At 44.2% G+C, this 19952-nt stretch overlaps 1 protein-coding gene across 7 annotated transcripts in view; it reads right to left on the reverse strand.

Moving 5' to 3' along the window:
* The window catches only part of PPIP5K1 (diphosphoinositol pentakisphosphate kinase 1), a 42304-nt gene extending 22677 nt beyond the window's left edge, over positions 1-19627 (reverse strand). For 6 of the 7 annotated variants that reach the window (XM_069105910.1, XM_069105909.1, XM_069105906.1 and 3 more), the window contains exons 1-25: positions 19486-19627; positions 15545-15719; positions 14851-15046; positions 14373-14463; positions 14075-14160; positions 13663-13817; positions 13417-13518; positions 12626-12787; positions 12354-12475; positions 12094-12195; positions 11771-11857; positions 11581-11656; positions 11335-11444; positions 11153-11235; positions 10803-10934; positions 10502-10623; positions 10010-10192; positions 8838-8979; positions 8402-8625; positions 7936-8063; positions 7614-7728; positions 7327-7434; positions 6644-6760; positions 6352-6516; positions 1563-1653 (exon numbers count right to left, since the gene is read on the reverse strand). In XM_069105910.1, the coding sequence (XP_068962011.1) occupies positions 1563-1653; positions 6352-6516; positions 6644-6760; positions 7327-7434; positions 7614-7728; positions 7936-8063; positions 8402-8625; positions 8838-8979; positions 10010-10192; positions 10502-10623; positions 10803-10934; positions 11153-11235; positions 11335-11444; positions 11581-11656; positions 11771-11857; positions 12094-12195; positions 12354-12475; positions 12626-12787; positions 13417-13518; positions 13663-13817; positions 14075-14160; positions 14373-14463; positions 14851-15046; positions 15545-15691 (3046 nt within the window). In that variant the 5' untranslated portion in view covers positions 15692-15719; positions 19486-19627. Of the gene's footprint in view, positions 1-1562; positions 1654-6351; positions 6517-6643; positions 6761-7326; positions 7435-7613; positions 7729-7935; positions 8064-8401; positions 8626-8837; positions 8980-10009; positions 10193-10501; positions 10624-10802; positions 10935-11152; positions 11236-11334; positions 11445-11580; positions 11657-11770; positions 11858-12093; positions 12196-12353; positions 12476-12625; positions 12788-13416; positions 13519-13662; positions 13818-14074; positions 14161-14372; positions 14464-14850; positions 15047-15544; positions 15720-19027; positions 19130-19485 lie in introns of those variants that run through there. The other variant, XM_069105905.1, reaches the window with a different exon arrangement.
* Positions 19628-19952: the final 325 nt, after the last annotated feature.

Raw genomic sequence — 19952 nt, forward strand, 5'->3', positions numbered from 1 at the left:
CTCCTGACTTGCATTTACAAGAGAGATATTATCAGACCTGTTGGGGAGTCCTTGAGCTTCCCTTGAGTCTATAAGGAGGGGGCCAGGATCACAGGGGTAAAAGGTCTACCTAGATCAAGGAATAAGAGAAAGTAGTTCAGATGACAGATTCTGTTCTGGTCCTCAGAACCAAATGGAGAACTTTTAAGTCAGCATTCAATTCTATCAGCATTCTGATATAAATGGTTTGTCCACATCCCTCACACCTGAAATAGGATCTAGGATGAAGGTTCTAAGAAGAGAAATGAAGAGAAATGTATGTGATCTCAACAATCTCTGCTCTTCCTCAAAACAAATTAGCTCCATTTCCAGACCTCAATAGCTCAGTTTCTCCTTCAGTCAGATCTACCCTATTGGTAGGAAAGACTCTAATCCTTTTCTGCTTGACCTTGGGGTAGAATCTCTGAGGAGTTTTCTTTGGGTCTCACAACTTCTACTGAAATCTAGTTTCCCTCTTCCTACTCTATCTGTGCTATCACCACTATTTAGCTGGTATTCCCATCTGCTCTTCTGTGGGAGGGGTCTCTCTTCTAAGTATTTGGGGAAGAAGAGCTAAAAACCACAAATCTATATACTACCTTTAAGAGATTTTAGATGCATCCTTCCCAGCAAAGGATGGTAGGGCAGTGAACAAATACCCTTATCTGGTATTCAGATCAAGTTCTAACTTGTTTGAGGGCAAGGTGGATTTCACAGACAAAGATAGTGAGACCACAGACAGAGCTAGGCAAATGAGACTAAGTAGGATAATAAAAGGCACAGGGATCAGGAGACCAAGCTTAGAGATCCCAAATATGTGTTCTTGGTCCCAACTTCAGGCCACTAGCCTGACACTGAGATACTGAGATAAAGGAGATACTGAGTGGATAGGAATCTTCCTTCTATTGATCAACAATCCCTCCTCCCCACCTCCCAAACTAAGATTCTTTATATGTATTCTTTAGTCCAAGGTATCTTTAAGAGACATTCAATGTTTGTCTTCCTCACCCCATCCCTCAAACTCACTAGAGATCGCCATATCAAAGAAATACTACCCTCTATCAATTTTATCTAGGATTCATCCTTTACTTTTAGAAAGGAGAAAGGAACAGGGGAGAGGGCAGGGGAAGAGGGCATGGGAGTTGGGAAAGAAAAAGCAGGATTAGGATTCAGGAAGATGGTCTTAGCTCTCCAAAGAAAGTATGGGATAACTCTAGGGTTCTAGGTGTCCTTGCTCAGAGATCTATTTCAGATGACTCTGGTGGTTCTGAGTCTCCTAGTTCCCTTAAGGTCCAATTTGGACTGGAAGGACTGAGGAAACCTAAGGAAAAAGACTTATGCAGAGAATCAAGGGACTGAGTTTTCACTGATGAAAACCAGTCACCTGACACCAAAGTTCATATCCAAAGTATAATTCCTCACACTTCCAATTCCAGTTGGCAACAAAAAACTTAGGTATACCCAACTCCCAGGGTTGGGGATGGCTGCAGCACAGTGCAGACCTCTCTACCCAAGACTGAAGAACAAAGGTTGGGAAACCATACCCAGGCCACTTTGCTTCATTTCTGTGGGGGGACGTGAAGACTGGAATAGACGGTAACTAGCAGGTCGTGAGGATGAAGTCTCAGACAACACCTGTGGGAAAAGGATCACATGTTACCATCTCCACACATAAGTCAGAAAACTAAAGCCCAGGTCTTGAATCCCTGGTTTCCTGTAAAGTCAAGCAGCCAGTATTAGAAGAGCTGAAAAGCAAAACGGCACTGATGGGAAGAAGTAAGGGAAAGACAGGCATACAGAGATAAGAGTTGCCCAGGATCTCTTCCATAATGGAAACCATTTTGTTCCCTTTCCCCATAGCCCCTTCCATTTCAGTTAAGAAACAATCATTCCTCCTACTCCCAGCACAGAAAGTTCCCAGTTTTCTATACACTCCTTTCTAGGATTCAGAAGATTTACAACAGTTCAGTCATACACAGAAAACAGTCTGGATGATTACCCCCTCCCCACCAATCTTTATGCTAATGATTCCTTTTTTTCCATCTCTACTTGCACAGGGAAAGTAGAAAATTCAGTTGTCCTACAGCCACACCCCTGAGTTCCATCTCCCTCCTTGTCTAAACTGTATCCTATTCTACCCTAGAAATTAAAAATGTAAACCACACCTGATCATTTCCTCCAACCACCATGCCCTGCCCCACCTAGATGATGTGCTGAGCCCCTAGGTCCCAAGCATCAGAGACAGAAGGTGGAAAAAGGAAAGGAGATGGGGGTGGGTGGGAGGGATGATCTGTACACAGGATGCCAGTTAGGTGGTGAACATAACCCAGGACTGTAGGCCAATGGCTGGGAGAGGCCAGGGGAGGTCTCTTGTCCTCCATCAGTCATCACCAAAGGGTCATTTGGTCAGCCTGCCTGCACACTGCATATTTGTGACCTGAAAGCAGACCAGATAAAGAACTGTTCACAGGACTGCAGAAGGTCACCATTCTAACTTCCAGCTCTTACAAAACAAAGCCAGTCAGAATTGGAGAGACAGACTACTTAGGATTCATATGCTATCAGAGTCACATACTAATACAGACATGAATATGGAGAAAAGGTAGACTACAAGTAGAATGAGACAGAATTGATTAAATTACAAGGTTACATAACCAGAGAACAGAGAAAAGGGGTTTCCTACCCTTTAGGTTTAGGTTAGAGAACACACCTGGGTAGGCCAAGAAGAGATCCCCTCCTAGGCAGAAGGCTGAACTGGGTTTGGGGCACAAGGATCCCTATAGGCTCATAATAAGGAAGCTAAATGACCAATAATCAAATGAAAGTAAAAGAAACACAAATTAAAACAACTCTGAGATGCCACCCTTCACCTACCAAATAGATAAAGATGGCTAAATACAATAAAATTAAATGCTAGCACTAATATGGAAAAATAGATGTGCTTTTACTGGTTTATGGCTGGTGGAGCTATGAATTGGTTTGATTCTTTTGTCAAGCAATAAGGTATTATATGAGAAGCAATATGGTACAAAGGATAGAAAGCAGACCTTGGAATGAGAGGAACAAATGGGCTCAAGTCCCTCTGACACATACCACCTATATAATTATGGATAAATCTCTAACCTCTTAATGCTCCAGGCAACAAAAACTCTAAGTAATAATTGACTGACGGTACATTAATGGAGAGGATATAAAAACCAGTAGTTCTCTACACTAATAAAATCATGCATCAAGACGCCCAAGTTCTATTAAATAATACAGTTATAAAACTTTTCACACCTTTTGGCCCTGGGACTCCATTACTAAGATTATATCATAAAGCTATTGACAGGATTTTTTAAAAAGACCCGTACAAAAATATTGTATAATGACATTGTAATATTGTAAAATGACATTTGTAATATATAAAAACTAGAAGGGAAAACCATATTAGATTAGAGAATGGTTGAACAAACAGTGGCATAAGAATATAAGGCAATACTAGTATTCCATAAAAAATGACAACTATGATGAAGACCAAGAATTCAGAAAACCAAGAAGGATTTATATGTGCTTAAAAGGAGGGAAGTAAGTAGAACCTGGAAAATAATATATATCATGACAACAACGTAAACAGAAAGAACACCACAACAAAAATCTCTGCTATATAATTATATTATGATGGCTTTTAAGAAGAGTTTAGAAAATGTACTTCCTTCTCTTCATTGCAGAAGGTACAAAATTATGCATATTGTTCTGTCGAACATGGTTGGTATATTGTTTAGTTTTTATGGACTGATTTTTTTTCCCCTTTATTTTTTAAATCTTTGCTACTTATAATGCCCAGCTGGTGGCAAAGTGGATGGTGCTGGGCCTGGAGTTGGTAAGACTTGAATTCAAAAGTGATTTCAGACACTTATGAGCTGTGTCACTGGGCAAGTCACTTAGCCTCTGTTTGCCTGAGTTTCCTCAACTACAAAATAGGGACAAAAACAGCAACTATCTCACAGGGTTGTTGTGAAGATCAAGTGGGATAATGTATGTTAAAAAATGCTTAGTACAGTGCCTGGCAAATAGAAAGCATTACAAAAATTTCCCCTTAAGGAGAAAGGGTGAGAGGGTATATTTGGCAATGTGCTGTAAAAATAAAAGACACCAATAAAAATAAGAACTTTTAAAAAAAATAAAAAACATGAAGAATATAAACAAATATAGGAAGACTCATATGAAGTAACAGAGAGTGAAGAAAGCAGATCCAAAAAAGCAATATATATATTGACTTCAACTTTGGAAATAGTAATAGAAGCACCAACAAAATCTAGATAAATACAAATATATAAAGTTTAGACAGGCACATGAAAACTAACAGGAAAATTTTGTTACTACATTGTTAAACATAAAATGTTTTAAAAACAAATTATGAATAACAAGTTTACACTTTCATGTTTAATCAGTTACAATCTTTTATTCTTTCATATCTTGTGCGTGTTTATCTAGGGATATTAAGAATACTTTATTTTTTAAGCTAGTTTCCTGAAATATAAAAACCAAGGACATAGAAATTCTCATCAGTCCTGTGTCACTTTCCTGAACAATACCTAAGAGGCATCGCACACCAGCGGGCTGGTGGAAATGCTGATCAGCTAAGTAGTGAGTGTATTCTGATGCTAGAGATGGCACCCTTCTGTCTATGCACAGCTTTTATTTTGTGATATATACTTGTGGGCACTTCAGTAGGTGTTGAATTATGAGGAAAAAAAATGTAGCACTAACTTAACTTTACCTGAAGAAGTCTACCTCACGTATTCAGCTTTAAACTCTTGCTAAAATTATCATGAAGATTGAGGTGCTTCATATAAAAGTCTATATAAACAAGGGAGAAGGGGAGAATGATGACTTGAACCTCACTCTCATTTGAACTGGCCAAAGGACGGAAGAATACACATACATATGCACACACACACACACACAGATTGGGTACAGAAATCCATTTCATTTAGTGGAGAGGGAGAGGGGAGAAAGGAAACTGGAGGGCAAATTAAGGGAGGGATTAGTCCTCAGCAAAATAAACTCTAAAGATGTACAAAAATATCTGTAGCTCTTTTTGAGGAGGTAAATCTGGAATCTGGAGGGAACCAGCTATTCATGTTATGGTAAATGAATATGATGAAATGCTATTATGTTATAAGAAAAGATGAAGGGGATGGTTTTAGAAAAACTGGGATAGTCATATAAACTGATGAAGAGTGAAGTGAACAGAAACAGGAGAAGAATAACAATACTGTAAAAACAAACAATTCTGAAAGACTTAGAAATTTTCATCAGCATAATGACCAACCATGAATACCAAGGGACTAATAATGAAGCATGATACCTCCTGATAGAGGTGAAAGACTGAAAGTGCAGAATGAGACATATATGTATATATGTATGTGAGTACATGTATGTATATTTGTGTGTATTTTTTATGGACTTGACCAATATGAAAATTTGCTTTGATTGATGATACATGTTTGTGGCAGAAATTTTGTTTTCCTCTCCTTCTTAGTGGGGGGAAGGGGTATGTGTGACAGAAGGGAGAGAAGGCTGAATTTTGCTGACTGAAAAATAAATTTAATCTAAAAAATCTGTAACAAAGGAACAAAGGATGATTCCAAAGAAAAGGCATTATCTATATTGGCTCTCCAGTCACCTCTTTAGTCAGACCTTTTAAATCATGGACTGACTATAAAAGTCAGTTTCAGGTTATCCTCAAAGATCTTCATAGAGTCCTCAGGACTAGGGAAGAGAGAAAGATGCCTCAAAACACAAAACCAAATAAAGAACAAAATATCCCAGAGCAGAAAATAGGACAAAAAAGCCACTGAAACTAAGATTAATCACAGGCTTTCCAGGATAAAAAATGGGTTCAAATGGCTCAATGAAGATAACCCTTCCTTTCTAGGAAAGAAAACCAAAAAGACTTTGACATCTGGACAAAGATTTTTGTGAAGGGATGGAAAGCAACCAGTTTTAGCCTCCTAATTTTTAAGAAGCTGTCTTTCCTCATATTGCCCAGATGTCTTCTCAGTCCCACATCTCAATACACCTAACCTTAGCAGCACCACTCTTGCCCCTCCATCACTGGGATTTCTTTAGCTTCAAACTGACTGATCTGGAAGAGCTCTAGAGGCAAGGGAGCATCCTGCAGAATCAGGAGGCTAAGGTTGCTGTTAACAGGGGGTAAGAGGTCGATGCTACTTTAGGGTTCCCAAAGTCACAGAGTATGGGGGATGGGAGGGCAGCGATTGACAACACATAGATAGTGTCTAATGTGTTCCCTTCCCATCTTTTCTCCCTTCCTCTCCCCATTACCTCCATAGAACCAGCTTTACGGTTGCGGATAAGTGGTGATCTTCTTGGGAGACCAGGGATCTCAGGCGGCTGGGGTGATGTCTGCAACACCCGATCCGGCTCATCTCGACCCTTATTCTGGCACAGGTCTTCCATACTGCCCTTATCTGTCTGCAGCTCCTCATTCTGCATCATTGTAAGAGAAGAAAGGGTGACCACCTTCTTCATACCCAGCCCCTTCATTCCCTGACACCAACTCTCTGGATCCCTATCTCCTAGGTGCTGAGACCCAGATTCCAGCACCCCTTCCCACCTCAGAAGAGGCTGGGCGGAAGCCACAGCCAGTGGGGGCACTGCCATCCTCCTCAACACCTTTCACTCCAGGGCTGAAGTGCAGCTCCACATGGAATCGCTCCTCTGATGAGGGATCCTAGGGAATACCACCAGATGAGAGAATTACAAAATATGGGATGGTAAGAAGCAGGGTGATGAAGATGAAAAGGAGTTCCAAAAAAAAAGGTGCCTAATTCTCAGGCTTTTGTGGCCTGCCTCCTTCTCCAGGACCATATTACTGTGAATCCCTTCCATTGCAATATCTAGGGTCAAGGAATCCTCACTTCTCCAACCTTGTGGTCCCTTGTTCATTTGACCTGACTAAATATAAATGTTATTCCTCAACCTCCCATAGGAACCACTTAAAGAAAGACTTATGAAGCTTAGAGAGAAGGATGACTTCTCTAGATCTTGCTCTCCTGTCACCCTAGCCCGAAGTCCAGTGGATGGGTTCCTTCTGGCACTACTTATTCCCAGAATTGGTTCTCTGTTTACCAGGAAGCTCCTAACTATCCTAGCTCATGCAGTACTCTGTAATCCAAATGATCTCCTACACTGAGGTCCACAGATTATGAGGATGGGCAAGGCCTTCTTTCTCTGAGCAATGGTTGGGGGTACAAAGGATTATCATCTTTTCCCGATTCTGCCCTGACATCTCCTCACCTGGGTGTTGTCTTCGTATAGCATGATAACAATCTGAGTCATGTAGTTGAGCTCTGAGATGGCACTGAGATAAGCCAGAGCCCTCTGCCACTGTGCATCCTGAGATTCCTACCAAATATGAGGAAAGGCATCTCAGGGCTTGAGATAAGAGAAGACAGAGGATGAAGGGGGTGGTAGGTCTCAGGCTGGGATTGGGGGAGGGTCAGGACACACAAAGGCTTGACCAATGAGAACTAAAGAAAGGAGCTTCCCAGGATGACAGGCAGGTGGAGACAGAGGGTCCTTACATCAAGAAGCCCTCCATAACGGAAGACACTGAGCAGGGAATGGACATGGCTCTCACTGGTGAAGTAGAGACGGGTGCGGACATGACGACCTGGGGAGAGCACTCCTCTGGAGTACCTGAGAAAGTTGACTCATCATTCATAAGTATGTAGTCATAACACCACCCCTCCCACCATCTCTTTCTTTCATCCCTAAAGAGGACTTCTCCCTCATATTCGGTAGTCCTCCTATGCCCAAGTTTCTCTAACTGTTCCAGCTCTGACCTCCCCAGTAACCCTTTACATGCCCCACCCCTCATTCAGTACCCCCTTAACCCTCCCTCACAGGGGATGCAGCTTGTTGACAGACTCATCCTCATGGGTTCTCTGTAGGTCAAGCTGAATCTTCCTCAGCAATGGGAGACAAAAGCCCACAGCAATCTCCAGTTTCTCCTCCCGGCTGATCCCATACTCCTAGAGAACCAGAGGCTAAGTAAGCACTCAAGGGAGCCTGTGTTCCTTTTGCCTCTGCCTACTCCCATCCCCAGCCCCCCAAAACCTGACACTATCCTCCTATCTTTCTATCATTCCTGCATCTCTCTTCAAACCCACTATTACTCCCACTCCATGTATTACCAGGATTCTCTACTTGGGCCAGAGTCCTTTGCTCTTACTCATAGTCCAAGGGTACCTATCAAGTGTGGTTGGTCATCAGAAGAGGGTTGTAGCAATTCAACTAACCCCACTCTGCCTCTATGCTTCCTCTCTCCCAGCTCGCCAGACTCCAGCCATGAACCATTTCCACAACCAACCTGAGGAATGACCACATCAGCCAGTGCCTTGGAGAGTCGCAGCAGTTCTGCTGTCCCCTGGAGACCCAGGCTCCCGTTGTGCTGCACATCATACTTGACACAATCATAGATATCAGGGATTTTGCTGATATCAAAGCGTCCACTTTTCTGCCGAAAGTCACGTTCCAGTTTGCTCCAGCGCTGCAGCATCAACTCCAGAGTCTCACTGTGGTACAATTGCAGGTCTGAAGAGAACAGGGAAAAGTCATAACAGGCAGAGAGTACTAACATGAGTTAAGGACCACGATTTGCACCACCATCACTATCCTGAAGAGCAAAGAGATTCCAAATATGCAGGGTCCAAGAGAAAAGATAAGAATTCCTCCAGGCACCCAGAGGAAGAGACAATAGAATCTTGACAATATCTTGGGGGAGAGAAGGCAGTGCTCTTACCCACCTGCTGACTTGGGGTCCTGCAGCCTTTCCCGGATCTGGTGTGTGAGGTTTTCAATCAGGGCAAATACCTGGTTACAGATCTCCACAGGATTTTGAATTATGGCCATTGAGTTGAGCAAAGAGAGGCTGCCAGTAGGGGCCAACTGGGGGAAACAAAGAAAAAGAGTATCATGAGCTCAGGGTCCCTCACCAGATCCCTGGATTTGGATAATCACAAAGCAAATGCATGCTAGCTCCACATGATGGACATTTTATATCTATTTATGTCTATAGATAACTAGTATCTAGAGACACTAACCTCTTGAGTTCTCTATCACCTGAGACAATTATGGTCAGTAAAGGGAGCAGGGGAAGAGGGAAGGGCTTGAGGTTTGCATAAGTGAAGAAGGATTTGTCAGTGAAGGCAACTGTTCTTGGTCATATCAATAAGCCCTACAAGGGTACAGAGATAATTCACACAACCTAGAATCTTCCATGTCTAACTTATAGTAAATGGTACAGGATGGAAAAAGGGAAAAGTGGTCAACTATGTTCAACTGGATACTTAGCAAGGTACAGATTACATCCTGGCCAAGAGAAGAGGAAGTGGAGTCACTTACCCCTCCTTACACCAACCCAGAAAAAGTATCCAGCTATCCAGTCCATTCAAGTTCCCCAAAGAATAACAAAAACAGGAATAGTAAGGGGAGATGGAGAGATGTTATTCAACTTCAATTTGGCAAATGGTCTCCTTAACAAGTCCTATATTGACCCTAGAAATCAGACTGTCTCAGGGACAGAGTGACTCTAAACTGGCCCTGAATTTCAGAATGGAATTTACAGAGGGAACTCCTTTAACAAGCTGGGTTTAGAATAGCTCATTACATGCAATACCGAGGCACAGCAGGTCTCTTGCCTTGGTTCCAACCTATAATACAAATATAATCTGAGTCCATCAGAATGGGTTCCATTTCAAAATTCTGAAGCTTCCCCAGTCATAAAGCAGGGTCACTGGAGAAGGGAAAACAGTGCCTTAAGGAATCCCTAGGATTCCACAAATACCAAAAGATGAGGACAGGACATCTAATTATCTAAATGGAGTTACTGTGTAATTAGCAGAAAGGGGTATGGACGGTATTATTTGTGGGACCCAGAATGAGATATTTGGAGGATAGTGCACAAGGAAGCTCAGACCTGTTCATAGTCTCCAGGACCAAAGGGTGTATCCTGTTGTAGAATGTGATGTAGTCGTGCCTTCACACGGTGCTGGCAGCTGCTCAAAGAGTCACCATCACTGTCCAGAAGCCCATTCATGTTGGCACTCTTCACCATTTGCACCAGGATGGGTGTCAGCTCCCCCTCCAGAGCCAGTAATCCCTATGACAGGAGCCATGGGGAGTAGGGGTGTTGTTAATCCCCTCTCTGGGCCACCAGCCCTGATGTTGGAGGGGTAGAATGGGCCTAAGGGACTATGGAAAAGACACAGAGCTGGCTTGGTGGGGGCAAGGGTGCCCCTACCTCCCACCTCCTATTCCCAAAAGAGAAGAGATGGGTGAGATAGGGTCATCCAGCCACCAACCTATCCTTCTGAGATGAACACCCCAAACCCCTGCATTACATTAACCCTCCTAAATTAGCAGCTTTTCCAACTGCCAATGTCCATGACTTTGGGGTTAGGGTGGACACCTTGGCAAAGGCTGCAGCTGTCATCTGTACACGACCTTCATCTGAAGCATAGATCTTGAGGTCATGGCGATAAGTGCTATGGAGTCGTAGAAGCCCACAACCAGGGAAGCCAGCATAGTCCCCTGGGAGTGAAGAGGACCACAAATAGACATCTGTCAGGATCCTAGGGCAGGGAAGAAGGAATTTATTCCTCCCCCCTTCAACTTTTCCTTGCCACAGTGATTTTTTTCTTTATTCACTCATTCATCCCATGTTTATCTTGTTCCAAACCCATCACACATTTGTTCCTGAACACACTCACCCTGGCCCCCTGGGTACATGCAACGAAAAGCTCGTCCCAGTTCCTCAGCCTGGACCCGGCCATCAGGAGTCAGCTCCCCACCCCACTTTAACACCAGCAGCAGAGATGGGGCCAAGATCTCCCGATGTTGATCTAAGGGTAGCAGAAAGCAGTGAACTGGATCTGGGTAACCTTCTAGGGACATCTAAGTAGTACAGAGTAAAAGTCTGGATGTTAGCCTCATCAACTGTTGAGGGCAGAGGCTGGGGGATGAAACTAGAAAAGCAGGAAGGAAGTAGAGCAAAGAATGGGTGTTCTATAGGCCTACGGGGCTAGAGATTCAGAGAGCAAGAGTGGGTTGTATATCTCACCTTGCTCCTCATTAGAGACCCTGGTTCCATGGGGGTAGTAGGTCAGCTGTACCTTTCTATTGATGCCTGAGAAGTGACCATACCTGCCAAGAACAGAGTCCACTGTCCATTCCAACCCCAGGACACAGACTCCATGGTTGACAGCCCATATCAGGCTCCCTTATTATCACTCCACTTCTTACATCTCCAACACAGTCTTTAGTTGCTCCAGCTTTCCTGTTTTCTCTTCGATCTCACCACCAGGGTCCTTCTCCAGTTCCCCCAACAACAGCCGAGTGATGTCCAGCACCTCCTGAGGAAGGGGGAATAATGGGATATGACCAAAACCCCATCTATCTTAGGATCACTTTACATTTTTCCCAGACGGATTTCCTAAACTCATATCCCTTCCACCTATAGTGATTACCCTCCTCAATCAGGTTACCCACCTGCAGCTGCTCTGGCCTTTTTAGTTTCAGTTTCCCAGTTTTGTAGCCACCATGTTTCTCAAACAGTGCAAAGAACCTGGAAATGGGTGGGTGAAGGAAAACACAAGTGGGGGAGTCAAGAACTGTGAGAACAAATCTACTTCTATCTGCCTTCCCCTCTCTTCACTCAGGATACAGAACCTCCTCTTACCTGGGGTGTGTGACTTCCATCTTCATTTTCTGTTTGGGAGTTCGATCCCCATGACGGATGATGGCAATGACACAACGGAGTTCCATCCTGGGAAGAAGGAATATGTTAGAGTAACCTCAGTCAGTCAACCTCTTCATGAATGCCTGGGAGGGAAAAGGGTACTATCTGCAATGAGGAAAGGAGGTGTAGTTAAGGAAACTGCATAAAAGGGATCCTCTTGTCAGTCTAGAGAGAGGTGATAGGTGCTTATCAGTCAATTCTGGGACTCCCAAGGCCCAGATATCTCTGTGGGTAAATAACTACAGCTTCTCTCTCTCTCTTACATGGTGCCAGATGTGGTGGGGACAATGGGAATGTCTTCAGCCTCTGTGGGAATGGACCATGGAATCTGAAACTGGGGGGCAAGCTCCCGCATTATGGTATTCCTAGAAAGAAGACAGAAAAGCAATGGAATGATCTTCCTCATAATGGCTAAAAGAAAAAAAATCTGCAAAAGAGAAGAGCTCTGTTAAACGGGAAAAAAAGGTAACCCCAATACTAGATGGGCTTCTGCTCACCCAGACCAATGTCTCCCATACCATACCCCAAGATTTTGGCGCAGTCATCATAATATTTCATTGAGTTCTTGACAAAGCTGAAGCCATTGACATCACAGACAAAGGAGTGACCATTGGCACGGAGAAGGTCAAACCCACAGACTGTTTGCTATGGGAGAGTAAGGTAAAGGATAAAACCAGGTTGGAGGAATAATTTCTTCCCAAATGCCTCATGCCTTTAACCCTTCCCTACCATCCCATTTATCCTATATTCCCCTTCACCAAAAACACCATCCCACCAACTTGGATATTCCTCTACCTTGAAAGCAACACAGACTTTCCTGGCCACTAGCTTCTCCATGGCAGTTAGCATAACTGGGTATCGAATCTCCTTCCCTTCACTGTCCCTTTCCACCTTTCCATCTAATGCTGGAGACTTTCGGGCTTCAGCATGGGCATAATCTGGTCCCACTGTATATACCTACAAAAAACATATCATTCCTGAGAGGATCCATGTCACACAGTTCTGTCAGGCCAATCACAACACATATGCTTGAAAACACTATGGGAAATAAAATCATTTTAAAAGGGGAGACGTTGGGCATTATGTTTAGCCTTGGTTTAGAAGAAAGATCTTGAGCCTAAGAAAATCAACATTCATTCAGCTAAGACTATAGAGGCATAAGTATGAGGACTGTTCCACCAGTACCCCAATATTATCTTTCCTTTTCTATTTAACCCCCCCCCCCACTGTAGTATATCAAATGCCTTCACAGCCCTATTTTACAAATGTCATAAATGTCTCAAACCCACTATCTCCACTGCTTACCTTGCAATTTCAGTACATTACCAAATCCACACTCAGCTTTTATCTTATATGCCTCTTCTTTATACTTCCAACTGCCCCATCCCCACAATAACACCTTAAACTATATGACTTTGGGTAATTCACTTAAATTCTCAGAGCCTCATACTCCTCATATACAAAGAGAAGGAAATGAATCTCTAAAATGAGAGGACCGAATACATGGCCTCCAAGATCCCTTCTGCCTCCAAAATGATATGACTTGTGTAACCTATATACCCACACCCCCTTCCCTTCTCTGCAACCTTGACATCGGTGCCATCTGTGGGCATGAATTCCTCATAGATGTAAGATCCAGTCTTTCGGACACTGCTCTCAGGGGAGTACACACTGCTTCGGCTGCCAATCTAAGGAAAGGAGAGGGATTAAAAAACATGTAGGTCCATCCTCCCTTGCCATTTTGTTTCTGAATCCTTCAACCTTTATCCCACAAATCCATCCCTATCCTTCCATCTCTCTGCCCCTCCCCATATCCCTGACTGCCCCCACACCTTACGAAAGAGGCGCTGGCTCCCCCCACCAGCTGTGCTGGGATAGTAGATGTAGACGTTGTGATCCTCAGCACTCACTGGCTTCTCCACAAATGGTTTGGGAAACACAGCTCCATTCACCTCCACCTGGTCCTCACCCTCTATCAGGTTGCACTCTGAGAGGTAGAATATGGTCAGTCCTGGGGGTCTTGGGGATACCTCTTCTACCACTGGAATCCTCCAGCGCCTCAATCTCTGCAACCACAGGCCCTGCATCCTAGGACCCACCCCAGAGGCCCTATCCCAAGACTCCTTACCCTCCCATCTATACAAAAACCAAAACCCCACTTGATTGGGAATAGCAGAAATCTGAAAGACAATGAACTAGGTTGAAGCCCAGGGGCCTGGGCAAAGGATGGAGCCAAATACTCACCCTCTGGTCGGGCAGGGTCACGATTAAGTACAGCATATCGAGGCAGATCAATGCCCTCTTCTTGCAAGATTCGGTATACTTCCCGCCTGCAACCCCAAAACTATTAGCTAGAGGAAGCATGAGGCGAAGTGTGGGGGTGGGGTGGAGATGAGGGTATTAGAGCACAGTGTGAGAGAGAATCAAATTTCTGGTTTTGCCCTTTTCCCCCAAATGGGCCCCCAAAAAACTGGAGGCTAAGTCCATGGGCCACAAGGAAGATGCAGTCTCATATATTTGACTGGCCAGTAGGAAGTCATACCTGTCCTGGATATAATACTGCATAGTCAGATCATTGATAAGGAAGGGATTTCGAAGCTTTGCATAAGCAACAGCTTTGTCCAGAGGGAAGCCTAGCAGAAAGGCAGAATCCAAGACACAAACATGATAAAAATGAGAACTGTTAGTTTCCACTGAACCCTTCTATATACTAACCCCATCACTATCCTGACTCATTTCCCAAAGATCCAAAAGAACCTTTGGAATTATTTCTAGGAGCCTACCACTTCTGAGGGTCCTAGAAACTGTGGAAGTATGCTAAGTATCCTAAGATCTGAAGTGTGCAGACCCCCCCACCGCCCACCACATGATATTTTTCTCCCCAAATGTGTCAGAAGGAATAAGCACTCCCATTAACTGTCATTCTTCCAATGAGATGAAACAATGAAGGGCAAATCTAAACTCCTAAACCCCACAATTTCCAATCCCATTCTACACTCATTTCTTGCTGAGGTTCTTACCTTTGGAGTGGAAAGAGATGAGGCAGTGGCAAGGGGGCCAGTTCTCTACAGGCTCATTGAGGATAACATCCTCACCCAGAATAATCACAGTTAGGTAGTCAAAGCGACAGAGTCGTTCTAGGATCTGGGTCATTGGCTTGGACTTGGACTTCTTCGTCATGGCACAAATGCCAACAATAATCTGCCGCTCAAGGGGCTACAGTATGAAAGATATTGTCAAAAACCTTCCATACAAGGTGAAAGGACTTCCTAGGGACACAAAGCCTTCCCTTTTGCCAGGACATTGGATTCCCCCATGTGAAAGCTACAGGACACAGTCAAAGCTAGGGAGCACTGCTCCCAACCACAGCCGTACCCCCTCCTCCTCCCACCCCAAGACAACTTTAGAGACTCCTGCTGTCAATGGAATAATGTCTTCTCCACAGGAGCACAGCAAGGTATTTTTGTGACCAGGCATCAGGTTACCCAGATAGCCAGCAATCCCTTAGATTCTACTGAGTTCAATGGAGCAAAGGTTCTACAACTGAAATAGTCTGTTTTATTACTCTGTCATCTCTTAAATCAGAAAAGAGTCAGGTGCCAATGGAAGGCAGGAAGACCAGGCCTTTCTAGAGGTGGAGAAGTGATCACCACTGAATATTGCCCTTAGTAACAGTGGCTCTACCATTATACCTTTTATTCTTCATATACTTACCACTTCATCTTCCTCATCTTCGAGGAGCTCACTCTCACTCTCTTCCATACTCATGCCTGCTCCCTGGGTGCCCAGCCCCTCATCCCCAGCTCCAACGAAGAAGCGGGGCGTGGCACTCTCGATCTCACTGGCCGTCAGCGACCACATTCCCACCAGGAGACCCACTCATCCCGATCTGCAGGAGATGGCACTCCATCAGCTCCCGTGGTGGATAGAGGATATAGAATATATCCAATATAGAATAATAGAGAGACAACCACATAGGACTCTAGGGAAGCAGGGAAACAACACTGAGGAGATTACACTGAGACTATAGCAGATCAGGAACAACAGGTGCAAGATGATGAGAAGCAGGGAAGAAAGAAGAAAGATGGCAGGTGAAAGAAAGTATGATAATTAAAGGGAATAGCCACAGGTTATCCCAGGAATGAAGCAGAATACTAGAGTCAGAGAGTTAACCCTTACAGAGCTGACATTTTTTCAATTATTTCACTGGAAAAGTATCTTCAGCAACAAGTGAGAGGAGCAGCCTCTCATAAGAAGGGCTGCGAGGGCGGAGGGGGGTAGAAGGGGATGGAAGGGGGGAGGGTGTTCTTTGCTGAGAGAAAGGGCTGACACTGACATTCTAGACTTAGAACTCAATTTGGAACTTTCTTAGTTCTCCTCTCTCACTTTCTTCACAGTGCTAAGCCTAGGGACCCTAACAAAAGTTGAATGAAGTCAGTTGTCATTGCCTGAGATCATTATCCCCAATTCAACCAACCCAGAAGTCTACTGCAGTGTCAACTGGCCCAAAGCCTTTCACATCCGAGCCTCCACCTAACCCATAGCTTTTCCAATTCAAAGAAATGCACAAAAGACTAGATGTCAAAACAAAGGCCATAAGATTATTAGGGAGATCAGACTAAAGGCAGTCACATTTCTGCCAATATACTATCAGACTGAGAGCTGAATGCTCAACACACTCTTCTCTCATTAGGGATCCTAAGCTCTAGGTATCACAGGACTGGGTTCTACCTTGGACAACAGTCAGCAAAAATTCTCGAAAATAACCACTTGAAAGTTCTGCAGAATGGCATTATGGAAAGAATACCAAAGTTAGGATCAGAAGACCTGGGTTCTAGTCCAGACTCTGCCGCTTTCTAATGTGGCCTGAAGCAAGCACTTCATTTACCTGAGACACGGCTTCTTCAATTGCAAAAGAAGAATACTGCTACTCATACTCCCTACTCCATAGAGTTGTTATCAATAAAGAACTCTTGAAAATGCTATATAAGTGTTGACTTTAGCTTGGGAAGGAAATTACATATTTAAATTCATCCAACCTTTTAAAATATTCTTCAGGAATTTGTTTTGATTTTATACCTTCCCACTACAAGCGGTGTTTTTTCTAATTATGTAATTATAATTGACTTGTTCCCACAGAGACCTCTCTTTTCAGCCTTCTATGACCTTTTCTTATCCCCCAATAATCATTCAAGGAACTGCATTTTCCTTGGTCCTTTTCTAGGTCTTAAAAACATTTTCCTATTTCCTTTTGTGTGTCTTGTAGAATGCCTCTGTGCCCGTATCATTTTGTTATTACTCTGGACTCGGTGACCTGGCCTGATTTTCATGCCTTGTAAGTATTTCGAGTCTCTGTACAGTTCTGAGTTAATGCAGCTTAGATTTTTTTCTGTCCTCCCTGTTGTTTCCCTGCAACAGAACTTCCTCTCATGTTTAGGATTCTTCTGATCCTATGCATTTCCACCCATGGAGTCTCCTCTGGTTTTGCTCTAAATTCACAACAGTTTGCCTTCTTGATTTCACATTTCATCCCCATGACAGACACATGGGTGTTCAGTTAAAGTATTCAGAGTAAGAAGCTCCATATACATCAATAAGACTGGGCTTGCTATTAATAAGGCTTGTGTGAGGGAATAAGTATACACTTTGTGTCAGGATTTACTTAACAAATGAGAAAAAGTTTTTTGTAACTATGGTTAAAGAAGAGCTGACGGCTATCTTTCAAAAAGCTAGCCCAAAGAGAAGCCTGAGAAGAACAGGTAAAGAAGAGGTCCCTTTACATTCTCAAATGTGTCTTGTAAAGAGCAAGATACCTTTAAGATCTAGATTAAAAAAAAAAGGATAAACAAGGTAACAAACCAGGTTAATGTGAGGTGGAGCCATTATTAATCAAGGGATATGACTTCTTGAGATCAGGAAAGAATTACGACAGGCTAGTGCTCTGAAATTTTAGAGCAAGGGTTCTTAATCTTAATAACTGTAATATCCATCAACTGTAATATCTCATCATCTTGCACCTGTTGTTCCATGGAATATTATAACATAATTATAAGATCCATGGACAGATTTCAGGAGGTACATAAACTGGGATGAGAAAAATAACATCTTTATATTCACTAATGTCTAGCTGAAGTTTAAAATTTACTTCAATTATGAATGTAAGCAAACTTTATTCTGAGAAGGGGTCCAAACTGTCCAAAGGGGTCCATGACACATATACAAAAAGGTTAAGAACCTCTGCCTCAGAAGACATCAAGAAGGGGAGAATAGAAAGTGTCCATAGCAATGATAAGCCTGGACTTTGCTATGAAGGAGGCTTGTGTGAGATAACAGGCTTATACTTTGATTACAGTAAGATTTACTTCAATGTATCTTTGCAAGAAGCTGGGTTCAGTATATCCCTGCCAAGGCCCTCCCACTACCTTTCAGTTCTCTCCCTCCCCCCCACCCCCAATATATGATAGTAACAAAGAATACAACCTCAGATTCTACTCCAAACTAAAGTCTCACTCACAACAGAGAAAAGGGAAATCAGTCTCCTCTCTAGGGACTTCTGCACTGGATCAGGAATGGGGGCTGGGGTGGGGTAGAGTAGAGGTGGGGGCGGTGAAGGAGCAGGAAAAAACCTTGAGATGCAAGCAAAACTGGGACTAGAGGTAGCCAAGTTACAAATATACTGAGAACCACAAGAAGGGTACTTTTAATATTGATTTTTATGAATGCATTTTTTTTCTGCCAGAAAGTTCTACTCTTCATGGCACGTAAGTATTTATTTTGTGATAAGATGCTTTGCTACAATGAAGGTTCAAAGCCTCCCATAGAAAGTGGGAAGAGGAGGAAAGAGGATTTGGGAGGGAAAGGGAGTACGGGGGTAGTGGGGGGGAGGGGAGTAGAGTGGAAGGGCTGACAAAGGGTAGGGGGGAAGGAAAAGGGGAGGGTAGTCAAAATGAGGGAAGCAACATTTTCAAAACCTTGCCTAAGGTACCCAAATTCCTTATCCCATTCCTGAATCAAAAGCATCTCAGAAATGCTCTTAATTAGAATTTAGGGCCGCATGCAACAGTTCCTAGTTAAAACATTTCACAGGGGTTTTCAGTTTAAGAATTCTTCCCCGCCCCCCAAAACAAGAAGCATCCCACGTCTTCCAACACTCTTTTCATCCCCAACGGGGATCCCACCCCCCTTCCCGACACTAACCTTCCCCAGATCCTTGCCTGTCTCCAGAAAGCTCCTCACACACACACCCCTTCTCTTCTTCTCCCTCTCGTTCTCCCCTTCCCTTCTCTTCCTCCCCTCCCCTTCTCCCCACCCCCGTTCCAGAGAACAAGCCGTGATTTGCTCCCGCGGGGCTCCACATTAACCCGTAACAAGGACCCTTGGATGACCCCTCCCCCTAAGGACTCCCCTTCTTCTGAAAGCTCTCCCCCTTCCCCCATCGCCCCCGACATTGACCGTCCCCCCACCCCCCCACTCCGCCCGGGTCACACAGACTACGCTGACACCGACGGGTCTCCCCTGAGTCCTTTTCCAATCCCGGACCTAGCACCTACAGACTGCGACCCCCCAGCCCAGGAGGCCCGGGGCTTGCGACCCCTCAGACACCGCCCCCGACCCCAGCCCCCAGCCACTCCCCCATTGCCCGGGCCCTCACTCACCCGCCTCTCTCCACCGGCGCAGCCGAACCTGCCGGCAGCGGGCACCTGACAGGGACCCAATCAAAGCGCGACTTCCCCTCCCCCGCGCCGCCAATCAGAGGCGGACGCGCTCCGGGACGAGCGTCAGGCTGCGTTGGCCGGTGCTCTTGGAGGAAGTGCGCCCCCTGTTGTTAGGTTCGGGGAAGTGCAGTCTAGCTCTCTCTGCTGGTCACAGGTACCACTAGGAAGATGCTTAAATCCTTTTCTTAGAACCTCCTCGCATCCTGCAACTCTTAACCACGGGACTAAAGACAAAAACCGAGAGCCAGATAAAGAGAATGTGACTGGTAGACAGACACTTAAAGGTGATCGGAAAGAGGGGAGAAAAACAGCAACATATGGAACTATGTTTCCCCTAAAGGGCAAAGGCCGTATCTTCTACTGTTTTGCAACTGCTAAGTCCAGTTTGAAGTACTGTACGTTGCACA

This window comes from Petaurus breviceps, unplaced genomic scaffold (genome assembly GCF_028583685.1).
Source record: "Petaurus breviceps papuanus isolate PSGF00001 unplaced genomic scaffold, PetGlider_PUasm1.0 77, whole genome shotgun sequence".
NCBI classification, from domain to species: Eukaryota; Metazoa; Chordata; class Mammalia; order Diprotodontia; family Petauridae; genus Petaurus; species Petaurus breviceps.